General features: G+C 38.8%; 1 protein-coding gene, 1 long non-coding RNA gene and 1 other non-coding gene across 4 annotated transcripts; all 3 read left to right on the top strand.

The window, feature by feature from the left end:
* Positions 1–213: 213 nt before the first annotated feature.
* On the top strand, positions 214–5,068 carry LOC138058205 (mitochondrial inner membrane protease subunit 2-like). 2 transcript variants are annotated; one of them, XM_068904110.1, is made up of 5 exons: positions 214–597; positions 1,416–1,522; positions 1,648–1,713; positions 2,916–3,042; positions 4,370–5,068. In XM_068904110.1, exons 1-5 carry the CDS (start codon positions 469–471, stop codon positions 4,634–4,636), a joined length of 696 nt encoding a protein of 231 aa, XP_068760211.1. In that variant the 5' UTR covers positions 214–468; the 3' UTR covers positions 4,637–5,068. The 2 variants fall into 2 exon arrangements, with proteins under 2 accessions (XP_068760211.1, XP_068760212.1); XM_068904111.1 differs by having other exon boundaries at positions 218–597; positions 2,940–3,042.
* Positions 5,069–5,518: 450 nt separating this feature from the next.
* Trnaa-ggc (transfer RNA alanine (anticodon GGC)) lies at positions 5,519–5,591 on the top strand. The gene has a single exon. It is a non-coding gene; the product is annotated as a tRNA-Ala (tRNA).
* Positions 5,592–7,036: 1,445 nt separating this feature from the next.
* Positions 7,037–15,394, top strand: LOC138058211 (uncharacterized). The gene is made up of 3 exons (XR_011133822.1): positions 7,037–7,511; positions 10,812–10,981; positions 11,895–15,394. It is a non-coding gene; the product is annotated as an uncharacterized lncRNA (long non-coding RNA).
* Positions 15,395–21,235: the final 5,841 nt, after the last annotated feature.

Here is a 21,235-nt window from a genome sequence, read left to right as displayed (position 1 = left end):
CCCTTGCGTGACGGTTACGTCTTCAATGATTTGTTTATTTTACCATATACTTTTTGGGCTTTCTTTCAGGCAATAATACAATAATATAATCATTATAATTTGACTCGTCTCGTAGCAAAGAAATTCTCCACTGATCGCCTTCTGCAACTCTTACAATTGACACCATACCCACCCCTCCCTTCAAGATTTGAGGAAAACTTACGCATTCAATTTGACGTAACATTATGCTATAATTAGGGAAGCATGGAATTATTATTGGCAAATGAATAGTCTTCAACTCACCACGCTAAAATTACTTCGATAGACACTATTTTTTTCGTACACATTGCGCGTTTACTTTGGAGGAAATTTTACTACCGGAATCTGGGACGAGCTATCGAATTTCAACATGGCGGACGCTCTCGTGCTCCTATGCTCCACAGATGGAAAGAGCTTTTCAGTCCCATTTTGAGCCATGAATGATCAGAAATGGTTTTTCAAACATTGCGTCCTTATCTTGGCCGTTTTGCTCTCGGGTTTGCTCTGGGATTCCCGATCGCAGTGACAATAGTAGAGAACGTAGCAAACCTAAAAGGAGTCCATGGAATATCTATGCAGGTATAAATTTTTTCAATGGTAATGAATTTATATACCGCACACATCCCATCAGTTTCATGAACAGAATGGCGAGCACGTGGTGGTACGAACAGACGCGGTCACGCCAAAACGCAGACTGCAGATTGTGCAGACCGTGCTAACCGTAAACAGGCTAACCTGAACGTTATTCAGGCCTAATTAGGCTAACCGAATGTTATTTAGGCCTAATTCAGGCTAACCGGATTTTCATTTTACAGACGGTCTGCACAGTCTGCAGTCTGCGTTTTTCAGTGTCCCGAACAGACGAAACTTCTAATCGCTTTATGGAGCGAAGGTTTGGATTTGTCTTCTTCTATTTTCGGAAGCTATCCTTGGTTCTCTTCTCGCCTCAAGCACAGATGGTGATGACCCACAAGCTTGTAGCTTTAATTTTTATCGTGTTTAAATACAGGTCATCCATCCATCCATCCATAATCGTGGCAGCCACGCGATACGGCGCCATTTTGTCTGACACACTGCGAGGTTACCCTGCCTATTGTATTTGAATTTTCGCAGATGTGAACAGTACCATAATTGAATAAAATTAAATGGAGTATAAGCCTGAATTATTCTTCAGTTGATCATAATCAACGTTGAGTGTGAACACGGCTTAAGGCAGCACTTTCTCCTCGGTTATTCTTAAGAACCTGAGTGTTGATCCAACCAGGGTTGCTTGAGCACCAGATCCGCAATCTCCCGCAAGTTTGCCTTTGTATATAAGAGGAATTAGCTTTTGCTTTTGTTTTTTCTCTTGTTTACTTCTTATGAATAGTTATTTTGATATTTCGATCTTTTTTTAGCCCACATTGAATCCAAAGCCTCATTTCAACAGTGATGTTGTGTTAGTCAACTGCTGGGCTGTTAGAGGGTTTGAAGGAATAAACAGAGGAGATGTTGTAACCCTTGTGTGAGTGTTTCTGGCTTTTTTTGTAATTTTTTGTTTTCTTATTTAAGTATTGTTATGGTATCACTTTAGACTCAGACCAAGATGTTGATTGTGACATGTGAATAATTATTGCTTTGTTCCCATAGAGATCCATCAGATCCTGATGCTGTCCTCATAAAGCGAGTCTTAGGTGTTGAAGGCGATTATGTCAAGTACGTTTATTTATGCATCATTGATATTGTTGTTGTTCACATGACATAATCACAAGTATTCTTTTCTCAAATAAAGTTACATCACACTTACCAGTAAATTCAAATTATTCATAAGAAAAGTTCGAGATGGTTAAGCAGAAGAAACGCATGCGTATCATGCAATCAGAGAAAAATTGCGCCATCCAGGGCATGTGCTTGATTTGAAAACAAAAGATTTGCGTGTCTCTGACCGGACCCTATTGTTTATTAGCCAATCATATACAATCCAGAATTTTGATGTGTAATTTGCACCAGTGGTATTACACTTTTTGCACTGGTATTACACTTTTTTACACCTGAACTGCACTGCTCTTAGCCAAACAGAATCAAGTAACTTTTTCATGTATATTATTAGTATACATGAAAAAATTAGAGATGGTTAAGCAGAAGAAACGCACGCATATCACGCCATCAGGGAAAAATTGCGCCATAAATTGTGCCATCCATGGTACGCGCTTGATTTGAAAAAAAAGATTAAATTTGATTGGTTCTGACCAAACCCTATTGTATATTAGCCAATCATAATCCAGAATTTCAATGTGTAATCTGCACTGGTGTATTACACTTTTTGCACTGTGTTACACTTGAACTGCACTGCTTTCAGCCAATCAGAATCGAGTAATTTTTTCATGTATATTATTAGACATGAAATGAAGAAGCATTGCCTGTGATCTGTTCTGTTGTGAAGCACGCAGGAAGTGAATAGAGCATGAAAGAAGTGTAGGGGATGTGGTGGATGTATTTCGAAGCATTACATGTAGGCTAAGATTAACCAAAATTTTGGCATGAAAGGTAGTGATTCGATCCTTCAAAAAAAAAACATTTGACATTTGAATTAACCTTTTAACACCCAAACTGGCATAAACCGGCCAGACTTTTACTCTGTCTAACGCCAGACGATTTTACTCTTCTATGGGGAACCCCCGGGAGTCAATGGGTTAAGTATCTGAGTAAAGAACTGATTCAGTGTTTGACCAAAAACCAAAAAAATTCACACGACATACCAGTAGCATCACTTTGTTTGTAATTATGTGATTGGAAGGTTACAGGCTCCACTCCTGAGAGAAGAGTTCGGATATTTTATACAGTACTAATGTATGCAGACTATCAATCAATGATAGTTAGTTCAGTCTTTCAGTGGCTGTGGCATTATTTTGTTACAGGAATTTTCTCGTCTTTTACTGCAGAAGTTTAAACTACAAAAAAAAGATTGTTTATATTCCAAAAGGCCACTGTTGGGTTGAAGGAGACAATCACTCACACAGTCATGACAGCAATTCTTTTGGCCCAGTGAGTAGACTTCTATTTATTTCTTTATTAACATGTACTTGATTTTTTAAGTTACTTACTTACTTATTAGAATGTTCGCAGTCCTTTTTGAGTCAGGTGAACTGCCTGCTTGAAGTGCGCGGGGAGAAAGGTGATAGATTGAGATATAGGGACTGCACGCTCTTCTGTAACTGACGCGTTCAAAATCTCCCATTGCACCAGCAACAGGAAATTCGGATTGGTCCGTTGACAATGGACCGCTGTCAGATTTTTTTGACAAGTTAATAATATTATTACTTCTTGTCAGATTGTGACGCCAATCTGTCTTTGATTTTCCCTGGGAAAAGATAAGCATGATATGGCTTTTGTTGTTTTGATCGTTTATCCTTTCAAATGCTAACACATTGAACCTAAACAAAAGCAGAAACTTGGTGGAGATGCTAACTTGAAGGGGGTTCGCCCAGAAAATTTTGAAATCTTGAAGCTCAGAAATGCTACTTTTTCCTCAAATCAGTTTTCTTTTTTATGTTTGATGGGTTTTTTAAATTATTTTTCAATTTTTGTTTATTCTTAAGGCTTGAAAAGCCCCCGTCTCCACCGTCCCAGAGCGAATTTGTGCTAAACACGTTTCTAACAACTTAGCTAGAAAGCCATCTGGAAGCTGATCAATATTATTGCGAGTTCGTTTTTATCCTGAAAGTGATGAAGGGATAAAAATGGATATCATACATGCAACTGCAGATTGCACTTACTGTTAGTTGAATGCGCAACCAGCCTTTATGTAAGATTCAGGTCCTACATTATACAACAACCTTATTTTAATCATTTTCTCCATTCTGTAATCAGAAGATCATCTCACTAATTCAAATTAATCTATTTAATAATTTCCTTTAATTAGCACAATTAGGTAAATTACCGTAGAGCAGTTTTCAAATGACTATGGAAAGTAATTACGTGATTGCAATTGCTACGTCTAGTGATTGGTTAAAAAATCTCGCGCCAGTTTATCATCCATTGAAAAAGAAAACCGAAACAAAACCAATCGCGACTTGCACGCGCGATTTTTCCCGCGGTTTGAGCAAGTTACATGGAATTGCTACGAATTTGGATTGGTTTATTGCGTTGTTTGCAACTGCTGTGATTGGTCGAGGTAATTACTTTGCTATTTGTTTATACAACACTCAATTGAAAACCGCTCTAACACTACCCGCCTAGATTGGCATGCAAATTAGTGCATAAATGAACTTTTGAATTTACGTATTTTAACTGAATAAACTTGGTTTGAGAAAACCATCGCTCAATTTATGATTACTGCGAGGAAGTTCTTGCTGATCGTTGCCTTGTTCAGGTATCTTTGGGTCTGATTCAAGGAAAAGCAACTCATGTTGTCTGGCCTCCAGAAAGATGGCAGCGACTGGAGAATGTTATTCCAGAAGATCGGCTCGTCTATGGAGATGACTCTTTTCTTGAGTCAAGGAGTGTTAAGGATGCACCAGTATTCTTCGAGGCAGGGACCAAAAGAGATGGGCTTTCATACCACAACCAAGGCAAATCGTATACTTATGCAGATGAATCTAGTTCTGTGAGCGAGTTAATCTCTGGACCAATCAGTTGACAAGAGATTTTTATCCCCTCGGGGGTAACACACAATGCATCTGTTACACAAAGTGTTAAGTTCCATTGTAATCCATCTGCTGTGCAAATGGCTCCATGCGCGAAGTTTGAGATTGCGCAATTTTCATGTCAGGATTCCACGAAATATAAAGAAAATAACTTACTCAAAAGTGTCGCGAAAGGGAAATGAAAAGAAAGTAAAAAAAACCGCATTCATGAGATAAAGACACTGTCAACAGGTCTTTCGGGCACTCCGTATTCACAGCAACTGGTGAAGAAAAACATGGTGGACTAAGGACTTGACGTACTAAAACTACTAAAACTAAAGCATGCGAGCCTACTTTGCGGGCTTAACAACAGAGAATATAGTGTATGAAACTATCGTATGCAAATGAATAAAAGCAGAAGCCAATGGCAGATTGTTAAAAACAAACGTGGCAATATCCTTCATGAGGTCTTTCGATGGTAACTCGGGAATAGCTAGCCATGAGAACTTGCTATGCCATGAGAACTTGGCTATGCCATGAGAACTTGGCTTCATTTGACGATTTTCCTGCTATACTGCTAGGACGAAAGTCGCCGAAATGGTGCATTCTCCTGCTTGTGGTTAACTCTGGTAAATGAAAAAAAGATGACTTTTTGGTATGGTGACGCGAGGATGCTTATAAAAAATTCCATTAGAGGCAATCGTTTATGGACAATTTAGGCAATTGTCTCTTATAAACACGTGAAAATTTTAGGTTCTTCTTGAAACGGGATAAGAATCCATGATCATTTCTCCATTTCGTCTATAACTCGCACTAGAAATATATACTTATTTCAGTCATCGAGTCCTTTCACGGGAACAAATGAGCCCAACAAATTGATCTGCTCCCAACTGTGTGGCTTCATAGCTCAGTTGGTAGAGCATTGCACCGGCATCGCAGAGGTCCTGGGTTCGAATCCCGTTGAAGACGCCTGGAATTTCCAGGTGACTATTTTTGGATTTCACATGACGTCACGGCCGCCATGTTGGTTTCCCCAAACGGTCATTACTTCTTTCCATCCCTCAAACTGACATTTCCCGTTTTATTCAACTTATACAACGTACAGTCTACTTTAGACTTCAAATCTACTTCAACGAAACAGAGATTTTAAACAAGCTGAGAAGATTCACAATAGGCGAGGCATAGAGTTGAACCCGGATCGATGGCTTCACCTTGCAGTTTCCGATATCCACTAGTCTAATGAGACAACCTCCCGGAAAATCGAGTTTTTTAGAGTATTGAAATAGTAGTACCCAGCAAAACAATTGAAAGTTAACCGTCTTTAACGGGGTTTTTAGTCCTAAATACTGTAGATCAGCGCGTCATAGCTTAGAAACGCTATTAATTTTCTTGTTGAACTAAAGCTGTAATTATGCTTCTTTTCATTCTTTTTAGAGCGGTAAGCTTGTCAATATTAGCATGGGATATTGCGTCGTGTAATTGTTACGAAATTCGGCTGTGCCGAAGCATTAGTTAAAACATGCAAGAGTGCCCTGAAGAAAGCTGTTGGCGATAAATGCACTACTGAATATTATTATTATTATTATTATTATTATTATTATTATTATTATTATTATTATTATTCAACCGGCTCCTTCATTATTGATTCGATGAAAACTGGTGCTAAATAAATTTATTTCGTGGCCAAAACTTTTTAAATCGTTTGTAACTGGCGCATATCAACCCCTTTTGTAGCTAAAAGGTCAAACAGGGATTGTTTCGCTCGCTAAACCGTCGAAATAAAATAGCATAAAAACGAATGGACAGAGTTGTTAAACTTGGTTCGGCATCAAGTCTTGTGCTGTCGCCTTCGTATAAAATTAGTTTTTTTTCTAAAGTCCGTTACCGTTTAAAAACAAAAATCTTTAAAGAAATGAAGTCCGCTTTTTACAAGTCCGCGTTTTTACTAGTCCTCGTTTTATTAGTCCTCGTTTTACTAGTCCAGTACAGTCCAGTCCGCGAAATACAGTATTCCTTTTGGAGTTTTAAAGTTATTTATAAGAAAAGAATCATAGGAATTCCAGCTATTCCAAGAGGAGTTGGACTTTTCAGTCAACCGCCTGTTTTAGTCACTTAAGGCCTCCCGCGGGCAAACACTTGCAACACCGTTTCCCATCCCCTGTTAATCGAGTTGAAACATGTTGAATTGGTATCAAATCGATGATGAACGAGCTAAAAAGTGCTTAATTAAACTTTCCTTTAGAATTCATTCAACATTTCTTTGGTCCTCGAATGTAAAATGAAGTTGAAACCTTTTGCTACAGTCTTTCAACATTATTATACATTCAACTCTCTAACTCTTTTGTGATTGGCCGAAAGCCTACATTGAATTTTCGAAATCAGCGCCTGTGACGTCATAACTGCAGATTATACAGTTATCATGTCAAGGTCACTCAAGGTTACGGGTTATCATGTCATGTTTTTTAAACAGCATTGTTCAACAGTATTTATGTCTAAGCACCCATTTTAAAAAAAAAGTTAGCTTTCGATTATTGTTGCGATGGCCGATTACTTCATGTAAGCTAACCTTTTTTAAAATGGGTGCTTAGGGTACTCCATGGAGTAGGGCTCCGCGTTTTGTCCTCTCCCCCCTAAGTCAGAGGCAGATCTTGATTGTCAGTCAGTGGGTTTGTCACTTTGAGGACGAGATGACACGTTACAGATCTCCGAGAGTAAAAAAGTCTGGCATGAGACTGGGTACTAGTAATTGCGAGTCATTTTTTTCAAGTGTCGGCCATTGCCTCTAGCGTGTTGTACGGAGTCGTTGTGTATTTAAATCTGCGGTTGTTTTCCCTGTTTTGGGAAAATTTTGAAGAGCTTTCCGTCGTAAATTAGTTGTAATTGTTCAAGGTAAGTGATTTCTGTTTCAAAATTGCTCTGTCGTGCTGTTTCTGATTGTTATTTTTTCTTTCATTGCAAAAGTAACTACACTGCCTCGTTTGTTCTTTGTTATTGCATCCGGGTGACATCGCTGAGTGGAGTTTCCTCGGCGATATCGATACTGCAGTTGTTTACTTACGCACGTCAACATATCTAGACTCGGCTTGTGTTTAGTGCGGACTGCACTGAAGCTAAGACGCTTTCGCAAGCCCACATTCATTGGCTTGAAAATCCGGTGCGAGTTGCATCACATATCTCACAAGTATCTCACAAGCTCTCACAAGCCAGTATTTATCGGCTTGAAGTATCGGTGTGGGTTACACTTCAAACTGAAAGAGTTATAGACTCTAAAAAGATACTTGCATTGAATAAGAGTCTTGCACTCTCAAAGAATAGTATTTCGTACTCTTACTGTTGTCTGCTACTAACCGCCAGCATGGGAACCGAACAATCGAACAATACCGGTCAAGGATCGGCTGTCACAACAATTTTGTGAAAGCCAAGGATGCATTTTCACGTGTGCGAGGGCGATTTTGGAATACGATGCTTATGATGTTTCGCTTAAATTTGTTTTACTTGCCAACATTAAAAGAAGTTGTTGGACATTACAAGTCGTGTAATGAGGTGATGTTTTGCTTTACACAAATGATGTGCTACAATGGTTACATCCCATTGCTGATAAGGCAAGCAAATGATGTGGAGGTCCTACAATATTTGATATCATTGATCCAACAACCTTTGTGTCCGCTGACTCTAGTCAAGGAAATGAAGCAATCTTTGGCGTGAATGCTGGTAAGCGATGTGTAGCAATGTCACTTACTGCTATTATATACCATCAAATACAAGATAATTCTACTTTGAACAATATTTTGGTTATTGGGAATAATCTATACAGTTCCGTAAGATGTTCTGTGCGAACAAATGACTATTTGCTGTTAACTGATGTTCCAGACATGGTTTCAATATTTGTTAAAGTGTATTCATTGCAATATAGTGTATGAATGCCAGTAGTTAACAAACAACAATTATTGTATACAAAAATTTTGGTTTTATCAACGGAGTTGATAATGTAAATTGGCCACCGTACAGAGATTCTAAAAGCTGACGTTTCGAGCGTTAGCCCTTCGTCAGAACAGTTTTGATGTATGGCTGCGAAGTTTGGAAACTCACGAAAACAGAAGAAAAAAAGCTGGATGCTTTCCAACAAATGCATGAAACGCATACTGAGAATAAGATGGCCACGGACCATCTTGCACCAACAAATCCAGGAGACCACAGGAGTGAAAAGAACAAGTGATGAGATCAGACGCCGAAGATGGAATTGGATCGGGCATATATTGAGGAAGAACAGAGAGGAGCACAGTGTTACAGCATTGGAGTGGAGGCCAGAGGGGAGGAGGAGACCAGGTCGACCGAAAATAACATAGAGGAGAATGGTTGAAGACGAAAGACGAGTAGCTGGGTAGCAATCATGAACGACTGTCAGAGCTTTAGCAGCAAACCGAAGTGGATGGAAAGAGAATGTCTAAGCCTTATGTGCCTTATGGCACGAAGAAATATAGAGAGAAGTGACACTGCTACACATTGCTTTCCAGCATTCACACCAAAGATTACTTCATTTCCTTGACTAGAGACGGCGGACATAGTGGTTGCTGGATCAATGATATGAAATATTGTAGGACCTAGATTTTCCCCCACATCATCACCTGTATTTTTAGATATTGCGAATGCTGTGTGTACCATCAATGTTTATTACTGCTACTCCAGTAGATGCTGCTAGTAACACTGCTGGATTCTCAGGGTCTATAGATTTTTACTACAGTGTTATAAATTGTTTTAATTAAATAGCTTTTCCCAGCACCACCACCTCCAGTTATAAACAAAATTGGTTCAACATTTTGTGACTACAGGCAGTTGAGGTTTTCATTTATTTCTAGTCCATGAAAGCACCCTGTTGAAAGCTTTGCATTGCATTTTTAATTATTTAATGATCTAACTGATTGACGTAATTGGTCATCAGATATTCCTCTTGAATGTTTATACATTGTTATTGCTGGTGGAACTGTGATTTCCAGTAGTTTTGGAATTTACATCAAGCTCTGAGGGGACTTGTTCATTGAACACCTTATCTACTGATGATTCATCTTAGAATTCTAGTTGAATTTCAGCATTCTCTTGATCATTTACAAGATCATATGATTAAATGACAGTGCCATGATTTTTTTTTTAGCCATTCTAGTGCTTCTGTTACTAGTAAATAGCTGATAGAGATGATGTAGTGTGCACCAAAAGTTGTCTAAACTGTGCAAATGGCAAAAAGAGAAAGACTAGCGGCAAGTCATCGATGTAAAATTCTGAACCCATTTAACTGCTGCATTGTTATGGAAATTTTCAACCAATCACGCATGGACGCATGGTTGGCTGAATGGAGTTAAACTAAGCATAAGACCCCAAGTACGCATTGCGGACCTATTATTTCACTTATGTTATCGCTATTCTCTTTGCGGTTTGGTTTTTACGTTGTTGTGTCCTGATACGAGACAAGCCAGCAACTTTATTACGTGGTAACTAAAAGACTTACAAAGAAAAATATGTTCCACTTGCAGGCTAATACGTTAAACATTGACTTTTCAAAAACAAATAAGCAATGAAACAAATTAATTCGACCTATTGGTTATTTTCTTGCATATCAACTCTTTTTATAAAGTCAATCTTCATTTGCAGACGTATACTAACAAATAAATAGGTGGTGCATGAAAACTACAAATATGTCCAACGTGAGTTATTACATTCTGATCAACGTCATTCAATGCCTCGTCTGGCCGAGCATCTAATAAATTTGTGTGAGCTAATTATATAATTATAAACTCCGGCTTGCCCAAACTTTTCATAATTGACGACAAAGTTATGCCTTTGTGCTGGTAATGAAGACGAACTTTGTTTAAGTGTCAAGCATTCAAGCACCGGGGAACTAATATTGGGGTCACTGAAAATAGAAATGAAATCAATTTAACTTAGATCAAGTCAAACATTGGTATTTGAGGATATAAGAAAACTGGAGTACCCGGGCAAAAGTTTCTCGGAGCAGATAAGAGAACCAACAAACACAACCCACATCTGACAATGAGTAAGTAAGGGAAACGAACCCGAGCCACGTCGGTGAAAGGTGTGCTAGTGCATGCTCTCATCACTGCGCCAGCCCTGTGAAGTATACCCAAGCTTTCTCTGGTATGCTTGTTTTTTTAGGACAATACATTTTTGCATCCTCAGAGCTCGTCCACCACAAGAATTAAAAGAAACTGCGCCGACGGCAGAGACCAGGACTGGGATAAAAAGGATCGTTATATATGAAGATCCCCCTCCTTATGAATACTGGTCATGATACTTACGACGAAAGGAATTTGCCCCCAGAAATGCCAGCTTTCATTGAGAGTAACAAGGTAATTAGACTTTGTATCGCGATCCTCCTATAGCTTTGCCACAGGCAGAATCCCCTAAGGATTTGAGGCCGCTTGACGTCACGATATTTAATACAGGAAATGTTCTATAAAAACTATAAATCTCAACCTTTCTTTGCCAAAATCCGTTTTACTGACAATCAGATAAACAGAATTTGCTTACCTTTCATTCCCTGCGTGGTCGCGAGTGATTTGATGAGTTTTCGGGACGCTTTGTTTAAACATCCTCACGGACTCTTTGTTGACGTCGCATCTCTCTCGCAACTCCGCCCAATACGAGAATATATCCTCTACGCTTTCATGATAGTCCAAGGACGAGACATTTCTTTAATTTTGCCGTAAATAAAATTGTTTTTCGCTGTTCTAAACTTTTATGTCTATTAGTTTCTCCTTGGTTTTCTAGTTCATTTTTTTGGCAAGGGAGGGAGCACCGAGACATTTAGTGCAAAACAAGTTTTCCACCTTTAATCTGGAATCTTTTCAAGTCATTTCGTTAGATATTTATTTATTAGTTGTTAACAGACTCCACTTCATCAATTCTGCTCTACCATTTGTAACCATGCCTTGGATTTCTGCTTTTGCCTACGTACCAATAGCCCATTTCCGAGTTGCTGCACACCTCAGTTTCAAAGCGAGTCCTGGTGCACAACCACTCAAATGGAAATGAGTTGCGAATTGTTATGCAAATCAAACTCATTTGCCTTACAATAGTTGAGCACCAAGACAAACCGAGACAAACAGCAACTCGGAAATGGTCCATTGGTTTTGATGTAAAAGACTTGCTTGCATGCCCGAGAAAATGGCCTTTGGAGAGCTTCAGCTTCGTAGGGTAAAACAAATGTAATCACATAATCAGATCATTTCATAATTTTCTTCTTTTCGTTCTTTTTTACAGATATTTTCATTTGATAGAGGAAAATACGAGTAAAAGTCTATTTTTAGTCACTGGAAGATTGTAAGCATGGGAAAACCAGGACAGATTTCAAAACTTTTGCAACGACAATGTATCTTACTTACTCACCCGCTTCGCTCCCTTTGAAGCATAAGCAATCAAAAAAGCGTCTCCATCTGACTCAATTCTGCGTTGTGCTCTCGGCCTCTTTGCAGTAACTTCCCATTCCAGCTTTTAAGCTCAGCCTGAGTGTCGTGCTCTCGGCTCATCCTGGACCATTCTCTCTTCCGCATCTCTAGTCAAAACAACGAAACATCACAGAAAAAGGTGTAGCACCTGGGTAGATTTGTATGCCGTCAACCACAAAACTAGCTCTTCACCAGATGCATAATCTGTTAACATTTAAGCAACAAAATATTCTGGCGTACCACCTCGCCGTTAGCTTGCAGCCATAACGGCGTAGTCCTACGTTATTCAACACCATGTACACGAAGAAACATCTGGAACTCTTCTGACACGAATTGTGGTCCGTTGTCCTTTCGCAAAGTAAACGGCACACCAAATCTTGTAAACGTACGGAAAATGGCCTCAATAATCTTGGCACTGCTAGTGGACTTCAAAATGGCTACTTTACAAATCTGCTGAATAATATGCAACCACCAAATTGCTTTCTCCTGTGGGTAGAAGTCCAAGGAGATCCGCGCAGCAATACTGCCAGGGAGCACTTGGCGGCAAAATACGGGACATTGATTCTGGTTTGTCATAACGAGAAGTCATCTGACAGCCATGACAGACCTTGGATAGCTGCTCTACATCTCTATCCATGATTGGCCACCAGACTTTGCTGTGAAGTCGATACTTTGATGGCCCTCGTGAGCCAGTCTCACATCCTTCTCCCGGAAAGCCTTCGGAACTACAATTCTAGTCTCTCGAAGCAAAATCTCGCCGTAAATACACAGTTCAGAGTCGTCCTTGATATGTACATTTGAAGGAACTGTACAACGTTCCCGATTTCCTGCTCTCACGCAACCCTTAACTTGACTCACTGCTGCACCATTACAGGTACCAGCTTCTTTCATCTCCCTTCGCGTGAAAGCTAGAGGCATGCAATTCTCGACGATTGCTCTCACAGACTCATACTCCTCCCCACCTCTTGACTGCTTCGCAGAGTTTAATCTCGATAAGGCATATTCATCATTTGTCCTTCGCGGACGGCACACCACACCGGGCGCAATATTTTGATGCGCGCGAGTAAATGCGCTCCAACGGCTTGTAATCTATCTCCAATTGGAAACAGTGACATGACACATACATACTGAACCTTTCGCAAGCACAAACTAAAACTCTTTCTCTGTATGACTATACCACTTCTCCACGTCAGTCAGAGACTACTTGACGCATACCCAACGACTCTCCACGCAACTCCCTGCTGCTGGGTAGGTACTGGCCCTAAACCAACCGTCGAAGAATAAGCGATAATCCTGGTTCTATTACCAACGTGGGTAGAAAGTAAGAGATTTTTCCTGAGTGATCGAGCATTTCAGCTCTTGAGACGCGCTATGTTGCTCTGGACCCCATTAAAACGGAACCCCTTTTCTGTTCAAATCTTTAATAACAGGTGCTATGTAGGTCATGAACCTTGCGTAATACTGAACCAGCCCCATCAACGATCGAACCTCACTAGCCTCTTAGGAGGTCTAGCATCTCTGATAGCGATAATCTTCTCTTCACTTTGACTAACACCATTGCTTGACAGTTCATGACCGAAAAACGTGAGCTTTCTCAGCCTTAGCTCACACTTGTCGCCATTCATAGTTCGCCCAGCCTCACACAATCTATCAAGAGCACCAAACAAATGCCTATTATACTCTTATTCACCTTTGCCGAGAACAGCAAGATCGTCTGCAATGTCCGTATTTACACTAGAGGACGTCTAAGACATCGTAGATGTATTAATACAACACATGTGGCGTGCTTAATATCACAAGGGAGGCGTTCTATAAGTAATGTAAATGTAATCTCCCATGAAATATCTAGCAGGAAAGAGCACTTTGAGGACTCTGCGGTTCCATTCCGGAATTCCTAGTGTTCATTAGGGAACTCTTACAACGACGACGGCGACGGCAATAAGAACGTCATCTCAAAATATAAAGTCACGTCATATTGTAATCACTTCGTGACTATTTGAACCTTTTTTCTCAAAAATGACAATGGTCCTAATTTAGGGGAGAAAATAACAATTTATCCTCAAGTGCTGACGCTCTTTAGAAACTTCAACGCCGTTGTTTTGCAGAGGACGGCAATAAAATGGACAAAAGTGAAAAATGCACGTGCAGGGCGTGGAAAGCTATCGTTTTTAGCCTCTAAATATGCAAATTTGTGATGTTCCCGTTGCCATCGCCGTTGTCGATGCTTAAAAGCTCCCTAAAATTACTATCGCTTGAGAAGAGACGTCAGTATTTCCTTCAAGAGTCAAGAAATATGCTTAATTTTGGATTAAATTTCCTAGGAAGTGAAAATCCTGTTCAATGGAGACAATATTAATTATAGTTAGTGGATATATCACTAGCACTAACACTTCCTCGGGGCCTAAAGCACTCTCTAATGGCCAGATATCTAAAAAGATAGTCAGCCAACCGTAGTCAGAGCAAAGGAAAAACGGCACAAACTGACCAGAGTGGCTCACATTTTTCTTACGTTTTCGACTAAGCAGCTGAAAAATCATAAGTGTGAGCATATGGGTTCTGTGTAAGTCACTCTTCGTCCTCTTACGTCGCTTTAAGTCGCTGTAAGTCCACAAACACAGCACACCTTAAAGTTAGCCTAAAACATTTGAGAATGAGTCAATAAAGTAGTGGCAAATCAAGGGAGGCATCTTAATGTAATTGTCTTTTGATTGATTTCCAAAAAAGAGAATAATGGGTGGGGCAAGGATTGCCTCCCAAAACCCATTTGAAAGGTGCTGATGAGCCTGACGAACTCCTCCCGTCATAGGAGAGGCCAGAATACGCAAGAGGACATGCAGCAGAGATACATGTAAGTGTCTGCAGGAATCATGTAAGTCCTGATTAAATATCTGTGACAAGCCTTTTTTTTAGCTTTGCCTTGCAAGATGTAGCTCTAAAGGAGACACCACAAGCAAGATTCTAGTCTCCACACATTTTATTTTTAGCAAGATATTACGCCATTTGCTTGTTAAAAAAGCAAGTATTAAACATAAAATTCCATGAAAATAGTTCAGTCTGAAACTATCAATTTCTCACCTTTGTGAGGAGCAGTAATATGATGCCTCAAAATATTTTTGCAACTTCAAATAACAATTGCTGGTTTTCACTCACGTGATCAACAGCCATGTTTTTCAATGAAAACAAAAGGAAGCGTTTGCATAATAATAGAGTTAAATTCCCAGAGGATTCGGTCGGGGCACCAATATGGCCGCCTTTTCTTTGTTTAGAGCACCAACATGGCGGTCGTGACGTCATGTGAAAACCAAGAATTATAGACCGAATGCATAAATGGTGGCCAAAAGTGTATTCTCTTGTTTATGTGCTAATTAGACTCTCAAGCAACATTTCTTTTGTATTTTGTACATGCAGACGAGGCTAGTGCGTCTAATTAGCACATAAACAAAAGAATATTTTTTAAGCCGCCATTAATGCATTCGGTCTGTAACGGAGTACGCTTTCTCAGGGGAGGGGGGGGGGGGGGGGGGGAATAGACACATGTCTAGACTTGAAAGCAGCACATTTAAAAATTCTAAAAACCCGAAGCTTCCGCCGGAAAATGAAAATTTAAAGAAAAGTTGGCCAGCGAAAATAAAACGTGGATGGATTCTTCCAACCTGACTGCTATATTGTCAGTTCGGATCTGTCATTTTACCAAGGAGGACCTTAGGCGAGATCTTCAGGTAAGTGAATATTGGTTTTGGTGACATTCGCTTCAGCCTGAAATCCCAGTCAACTAGTCCAAAATATCATGTTGGAGCGAGAAACCTGAATCAAGCTATATATAGACGACTTTCACTGTTGTGCGCTTTTCCAGGCAGTAAAATATACTCCACTTGAAATGTAGTTAAATTTTGTTAGCTTTATAGAAACTACTGAGACGATTTACTTTCACCATTCGATGGAAATATATAAATCCATCGTTTGTTTTGAAGTTGTAACAGAGGTCTCGTAGAAAGCCACAGTAAACAGATTAAACTTGATTTCCTGGGCGCCTATTTCACAGCAATGAGAGCGGGATAGCACTGCAAACTCCCTTTCACTTTATATAACTTCTGCATATAACTCACATATAATACCCTGTTTAACGACCACGACGTAAATCTGTTCTGATGGTGCAGCCAACATCAAGATAATTTACCCTTAGGATTATTAGATATTTAAGTCTACAAAGTATCGCTCTCCTGGCCTGTGTTTTCCTTGTTTACTAGTCCTACGGAGAAATCCTTGACTATATACGTCATAGCCTCGTTTGCATACATAAAAACAAAGATGGCGGATTTGAATTTAATATTGCCTATTTTGAACTGTTATTGTTATATGTTACATCTCAAATTTAAGCGCACACATGTGATATCAATTTGGCCATTATAAATTTCTAACTGTAAACATGCCTAAAGCCAATACCGTTAAAAAAACTGATCCCGGTTATTTGTTTTAGAGAATCAATAAAAATAGTAAAGGTAAGGTCAAGGAAACAGTCTACTGCACATGAACACTTCCCTGTTTAAACAATAACAAATTGATGAAATGCTTTCGATCATTCGTCTCCAGATCGTGATTTGACTCTCTACTGATAACATATTTGTGGGCCTTATGTGCTGTTTTTCCCTTTATCCAACCAACATGTGTCTTTCTTTGAGATAACAAAGTTTTGCAATTGCGTAGAGAAGCCTGGAAAATTAAGGGGTTTGAACCCGTGACCTCGCGATACAAGTGCGACGCTCTAACCAACTGAGCTTTGAATCCACTGACGTTGGGAGCTGGTCATTTGTGGGTTCTAATGTTCCCGTTAAGGATGAATCAACAATGAAATGATATAGGAAATGAATCATATATGGAACTGCAGATATGAAATCAAGTGAAGCTATGATCGTCGCAGTTATGAACGCAATTTTTGCGATTGCGTAAAGAAGCCTGAAAACTTCATAACTGCGAGGATCATAGCTTCACTTGATTTCATATCTGCAATTCATATGATCCATTTCATATATCATTTCATCGTTGATTCACTCCTCACGGGAACATTAAAATTTGATATCACTTAATTTTTATTTTGTTTGTAATGTACACCTTGTTTTGCATTTGTTAATTGCGCTGGTTATATACGCCAATGGCTCAGTGTGTTAATTGTAGATTACATAATCTGTTGCATGGTGTTAACACATTGCACCTTAATACTTGTCAGTGATATGTTTTACCTTAATAAGTCTGTGTGAAAGTATGTTGTAAGAAAATTGAATTGAATGTTTTTACTAATTGTTCATCAGGATTTGATATAGGTGTTTTTCACCTGAAGTCACAGCAGTCATGTTGGTACACAGAACAATAGGGCAAAAAGTCTTTTGGGAATTTGACTCTATTATAATGCAAAACACGAGCCCTAATTTGCTATTGTTTTGTGCACCAATATGACCGTCTCATCATGTGATTGAAAACCATCTGTAGCCTGCACTTTACAACTTTGTAGAACACTGACAAGAAGCTGATTCCTCTAGTAACTCTTGTGCACCTTTTGTGCACTCCAATCAAACTTCCCATGTGCTTTTTTTTTTTCACTTCTCCACCTTTATTTCAGACTTCCTTTTTTTAGTTCAAACAATTATATCTCATTAATAATAACACCTACCATTACTGATATTCATAATTTTACATGTCCCATTAATAAAAGTAATTAAATGTTTTAATTAAGTATCCAATAAACTATTTGTGTAAAGTTGCCATCTAGCCTGAAAATTACGTTCTGTGTTATTTTTCATAGCTATATATTTCTCCGTTCTAAATTTAGCCTTAACTATATCCTTAAAAGCACTTAGATTAGGAGTTACACCATGATTCCTACTTATCCAAATATGTAGTTTAACAAGTGTAATGAAGAAATTCAGCAAATTTACTTCTGCATCTAATTTACCTAATAACACATCTTGTAAAGTGTGGTCCACTCGTTTGCTAGAAACCAGAAACCAAAAGGATGCGAAATCGTTCCAGATTTGGCTTGTGAAAGAGCACTCATAAAATAAGTGATATAAAGTTTCTGATTCAACTCCGCAAAAAGTACAAAGGTCGTTTTGGACATAACCTATCCTAGCTAGACGATGATTAGTAAAACTGATATCATTCAAAATCTTAAACTGGAAGCTCCTTACAAAGGTCTCAGACGAAATGGATCTCACCATAAGAAAGGCTTTGGAAACAGCTGTGTTGTCCAGACAAAAAATTTCTTTCCATTAAGTTCAGACCTCCGTACTTTAAGTCATTAATTACTGCTGGTCGAGCAACTTTATCGGGTCCCTTCCACAAAAAGTTATAAACGATAGTGTTAAGTTGTTTAATAAACGCCTCTGGAGTAGGCAGAACTGAAAAAATATATAACATTTTTGGAAGTTAAAAAAGATTTAATAATAGTAATTTTACCAAAAAGTGACAGGCCTCGGCAACTCCATAATCGCGTCTGCGGTCGGATGTCTTTCAATTTGTCATAGAAGTTTGTTTGTAATTGAACAGTTGTATTATAAGTGAAAACAATCCCAAGGGCTTTAACACTCCCACGCCATGTCAACCCCAAGGGCGTCGCTGTGCTATCTCTTAAAGAGCCAATCCACATGGCTTCAGTTTTAGAGTAGTTTACTTTTAAACCAGAACAGAATCGAAATTGATCGAGCAAATGAAAAACAAGTTATGCACACGCAACATTTGGCACGAAAACAGTAAGATCATCAGCATATTGAACTAACTTAAACTCTTCCTTTCCGATTTTAAGGCCCTGAATATCCGTATTGGTTTGGATCGCGATTGCTAGAATTTCAGCAGCAATAATGAATAAGTAAGGGGACAGTGGATCGCCCTGTCTCACTCCTCTTTGTACTTCAAAATACTGGGAACACAGACCATTATTCAAAACACAGCTAGATATATTTGTATAAAATGTTTCAATCCATCTAATAACACTGGGGCCAAAACCAAATACATTCAGGCATTTTAGCATAAAATTCCAATCAAGACTATCAAAAGCCTTCTCAAAATCAATAAAAAGTAATATACCGGGTATATTTTGCCCTTTTGTAATTGTATAGTCCATTACATCGATGATTGATCTTACTGCTTCCCCTATAAATCTGCCTTTGACATACCCTGTTTGAGTGGAGGGAATTATTTCAGGTAACGCCAGGATGATTCTAGCTGCAATTACTTTCGATGCAATCTTTGCGTCTACATTTGTCAAGGAAATCGGTCTCCAATTCTCTAAGTAATTTCTGTCTTTTCCCTTCTTCTCGATAAGAGTAATAATAGCTTGCCTTTGTGATGAAGACATCTCTTTATAATCATAGGCCCCAATGAGTGGTCAAAACGTTTTGTAAAATTCTATTGGAATTCCATCAATACCAGGAGTTTTACCCGTTTGGAAAGAGCCCAAAATTTTCTCACATTCTTCGATAGTAATATTGCCTTCACAACTTGTTCTTTGTTCTTCAGAAAGTTTTGCGATACTAGGATTGTCCAAGAAACAATTAGCTTCAGCACTGTTCTGATTTGTTTGTTGTCTTTGATATAATTTACTGTAAAACGACTTTTGAGCATCCATTATTTCAAAAGGGTCCGTTGAAATTGTACCACTGATGTACAACTTTCTTAAATGCTTTTTAATATGATTACCTTTTTCTAAATTAAGAAAATACTTGCTATTCTTCTCGCCATGCTAATGCCAGCGTGCTCTGGAGCGAACAATTATCCCCTCAACTTTCTGATCATACAATGCTTCAAGTTCACTTTTAAGTTTTTCAGCTTCCTGTTTTGTAACACTCGAAGGGTTTTGCTGAAATCTATTTAGTGCATCTTGGTATTTAGAATTCAGTTCCTCCTCCAACTTCCGACGCTCTCGGGACATTTTCTTTGAAAAAGCGATTGAACTCATCTTAATTTTAAATTTTAACCAGTCCCATTTTACTCTATCATTTGACAAATCACAAATCAATTGCTTCTTCTACCCAAGTAGGCAATTCACTAGTGATCGTCTTCCCATATTCTGGATTGGCTAATAAAGAAGTATTTAGCTTCCAAAAACCTGGTCCTTTACAATTCTCTTCAATTTCATTTAATTCTAATACTATAGCAGAGTGATCAGTTTTTATTGAAGCTATAATGTCAACTCGAGTAACCAAATCATGTAAACTATCGGAAATCAGCCAATAATCAAGCCTACAAAATATAAAAGGAGAGGTTTTACTCCATGTAAAACTAATGGTAGTAGGGTTCTTAACACGCCAAATATCATGGAGATTGAATTCACTTTGGATATTTTCAATCGAATTAATTAGATGCTAACGCGGAATTAAAATCCCTCCCTTTTTATCCTTTGCCGGATCTAGCGGACAGTTAAAGTCTCCTCCTATGATCACATTGTCGTCTCTTTCAAAATCCATCGCACGTAAAGTTGTTGACAAGTATTGAAAAAATTTAATTGCCTCGGCATCCTTATTTGGGCCATAACATTCACCAGAAAATATTTTTTATCATTGATTAGCATTTTGAGTAATAGCATTCTTCCATTTGGGTCTCGAAGCTCGTGTTCAATAACAATATCTAATCCCTTTCTAATTAGCACAGCAACACCTCTGGCGCTAGCACTGGCGTGAGAAAAAAAAAAATTGGGAACCCCATTCTTTCTTCCACTGACTCTCAGTAGTTTTTGTTGAATGTGTCTCTTGAAGGAATATTAAGTCGGCTTTCTGCTTGCGACACCAGGTGTAAATTGCTCTGTGTTTCCGAAAGTTGCCAAGGCCTCTCACATTGAGTGAGAGCAATTTCAGGCCGCACGGCTCAGAGTTAGGATTTGTCATCCTTCGGACACATTTCCCAAGAGATTCGGTGTTATTAAAAGTTGAAAAGCAAAATTTACAGATTTGAACTTCTTGAACAAGATGTGAAGACTACAGGAAAAGTGAAAATTTGTAACCACAAAACAAATACAGGACAAACAGATGCACACACACGAAAGCGTACTTACCCCAACTTCTGCAGCCAGGTTGCCTGTATACACCTTCGAAGAGATCACCCTCCCCATTCCCTTTAGAATATTAAATAAAGCACAAGCTAGCTAGCTTTAAAAAGAATAACACTTAT

The sequence above is a fragment of the Montipora capricornis genome, chromosome 7, assembly GCF_036669925.1.
Source record: "Montipora capricornis isolate CH-2021 chromosome 7, ASM3666992v2, whole genome shotgun sequence".
In the NCBI taxonomy this organism is placed as follows: Eukaryota; Metazoa; Cnidaria; class Anthozoa; order Scleractinia; family Acroporidae; genus Montipora; species Montipora capricornis.
Note: the sequence above shows the minus strand (reverse complement) of the source record. Positions and strands in the feature narration are given on the sequence as shown.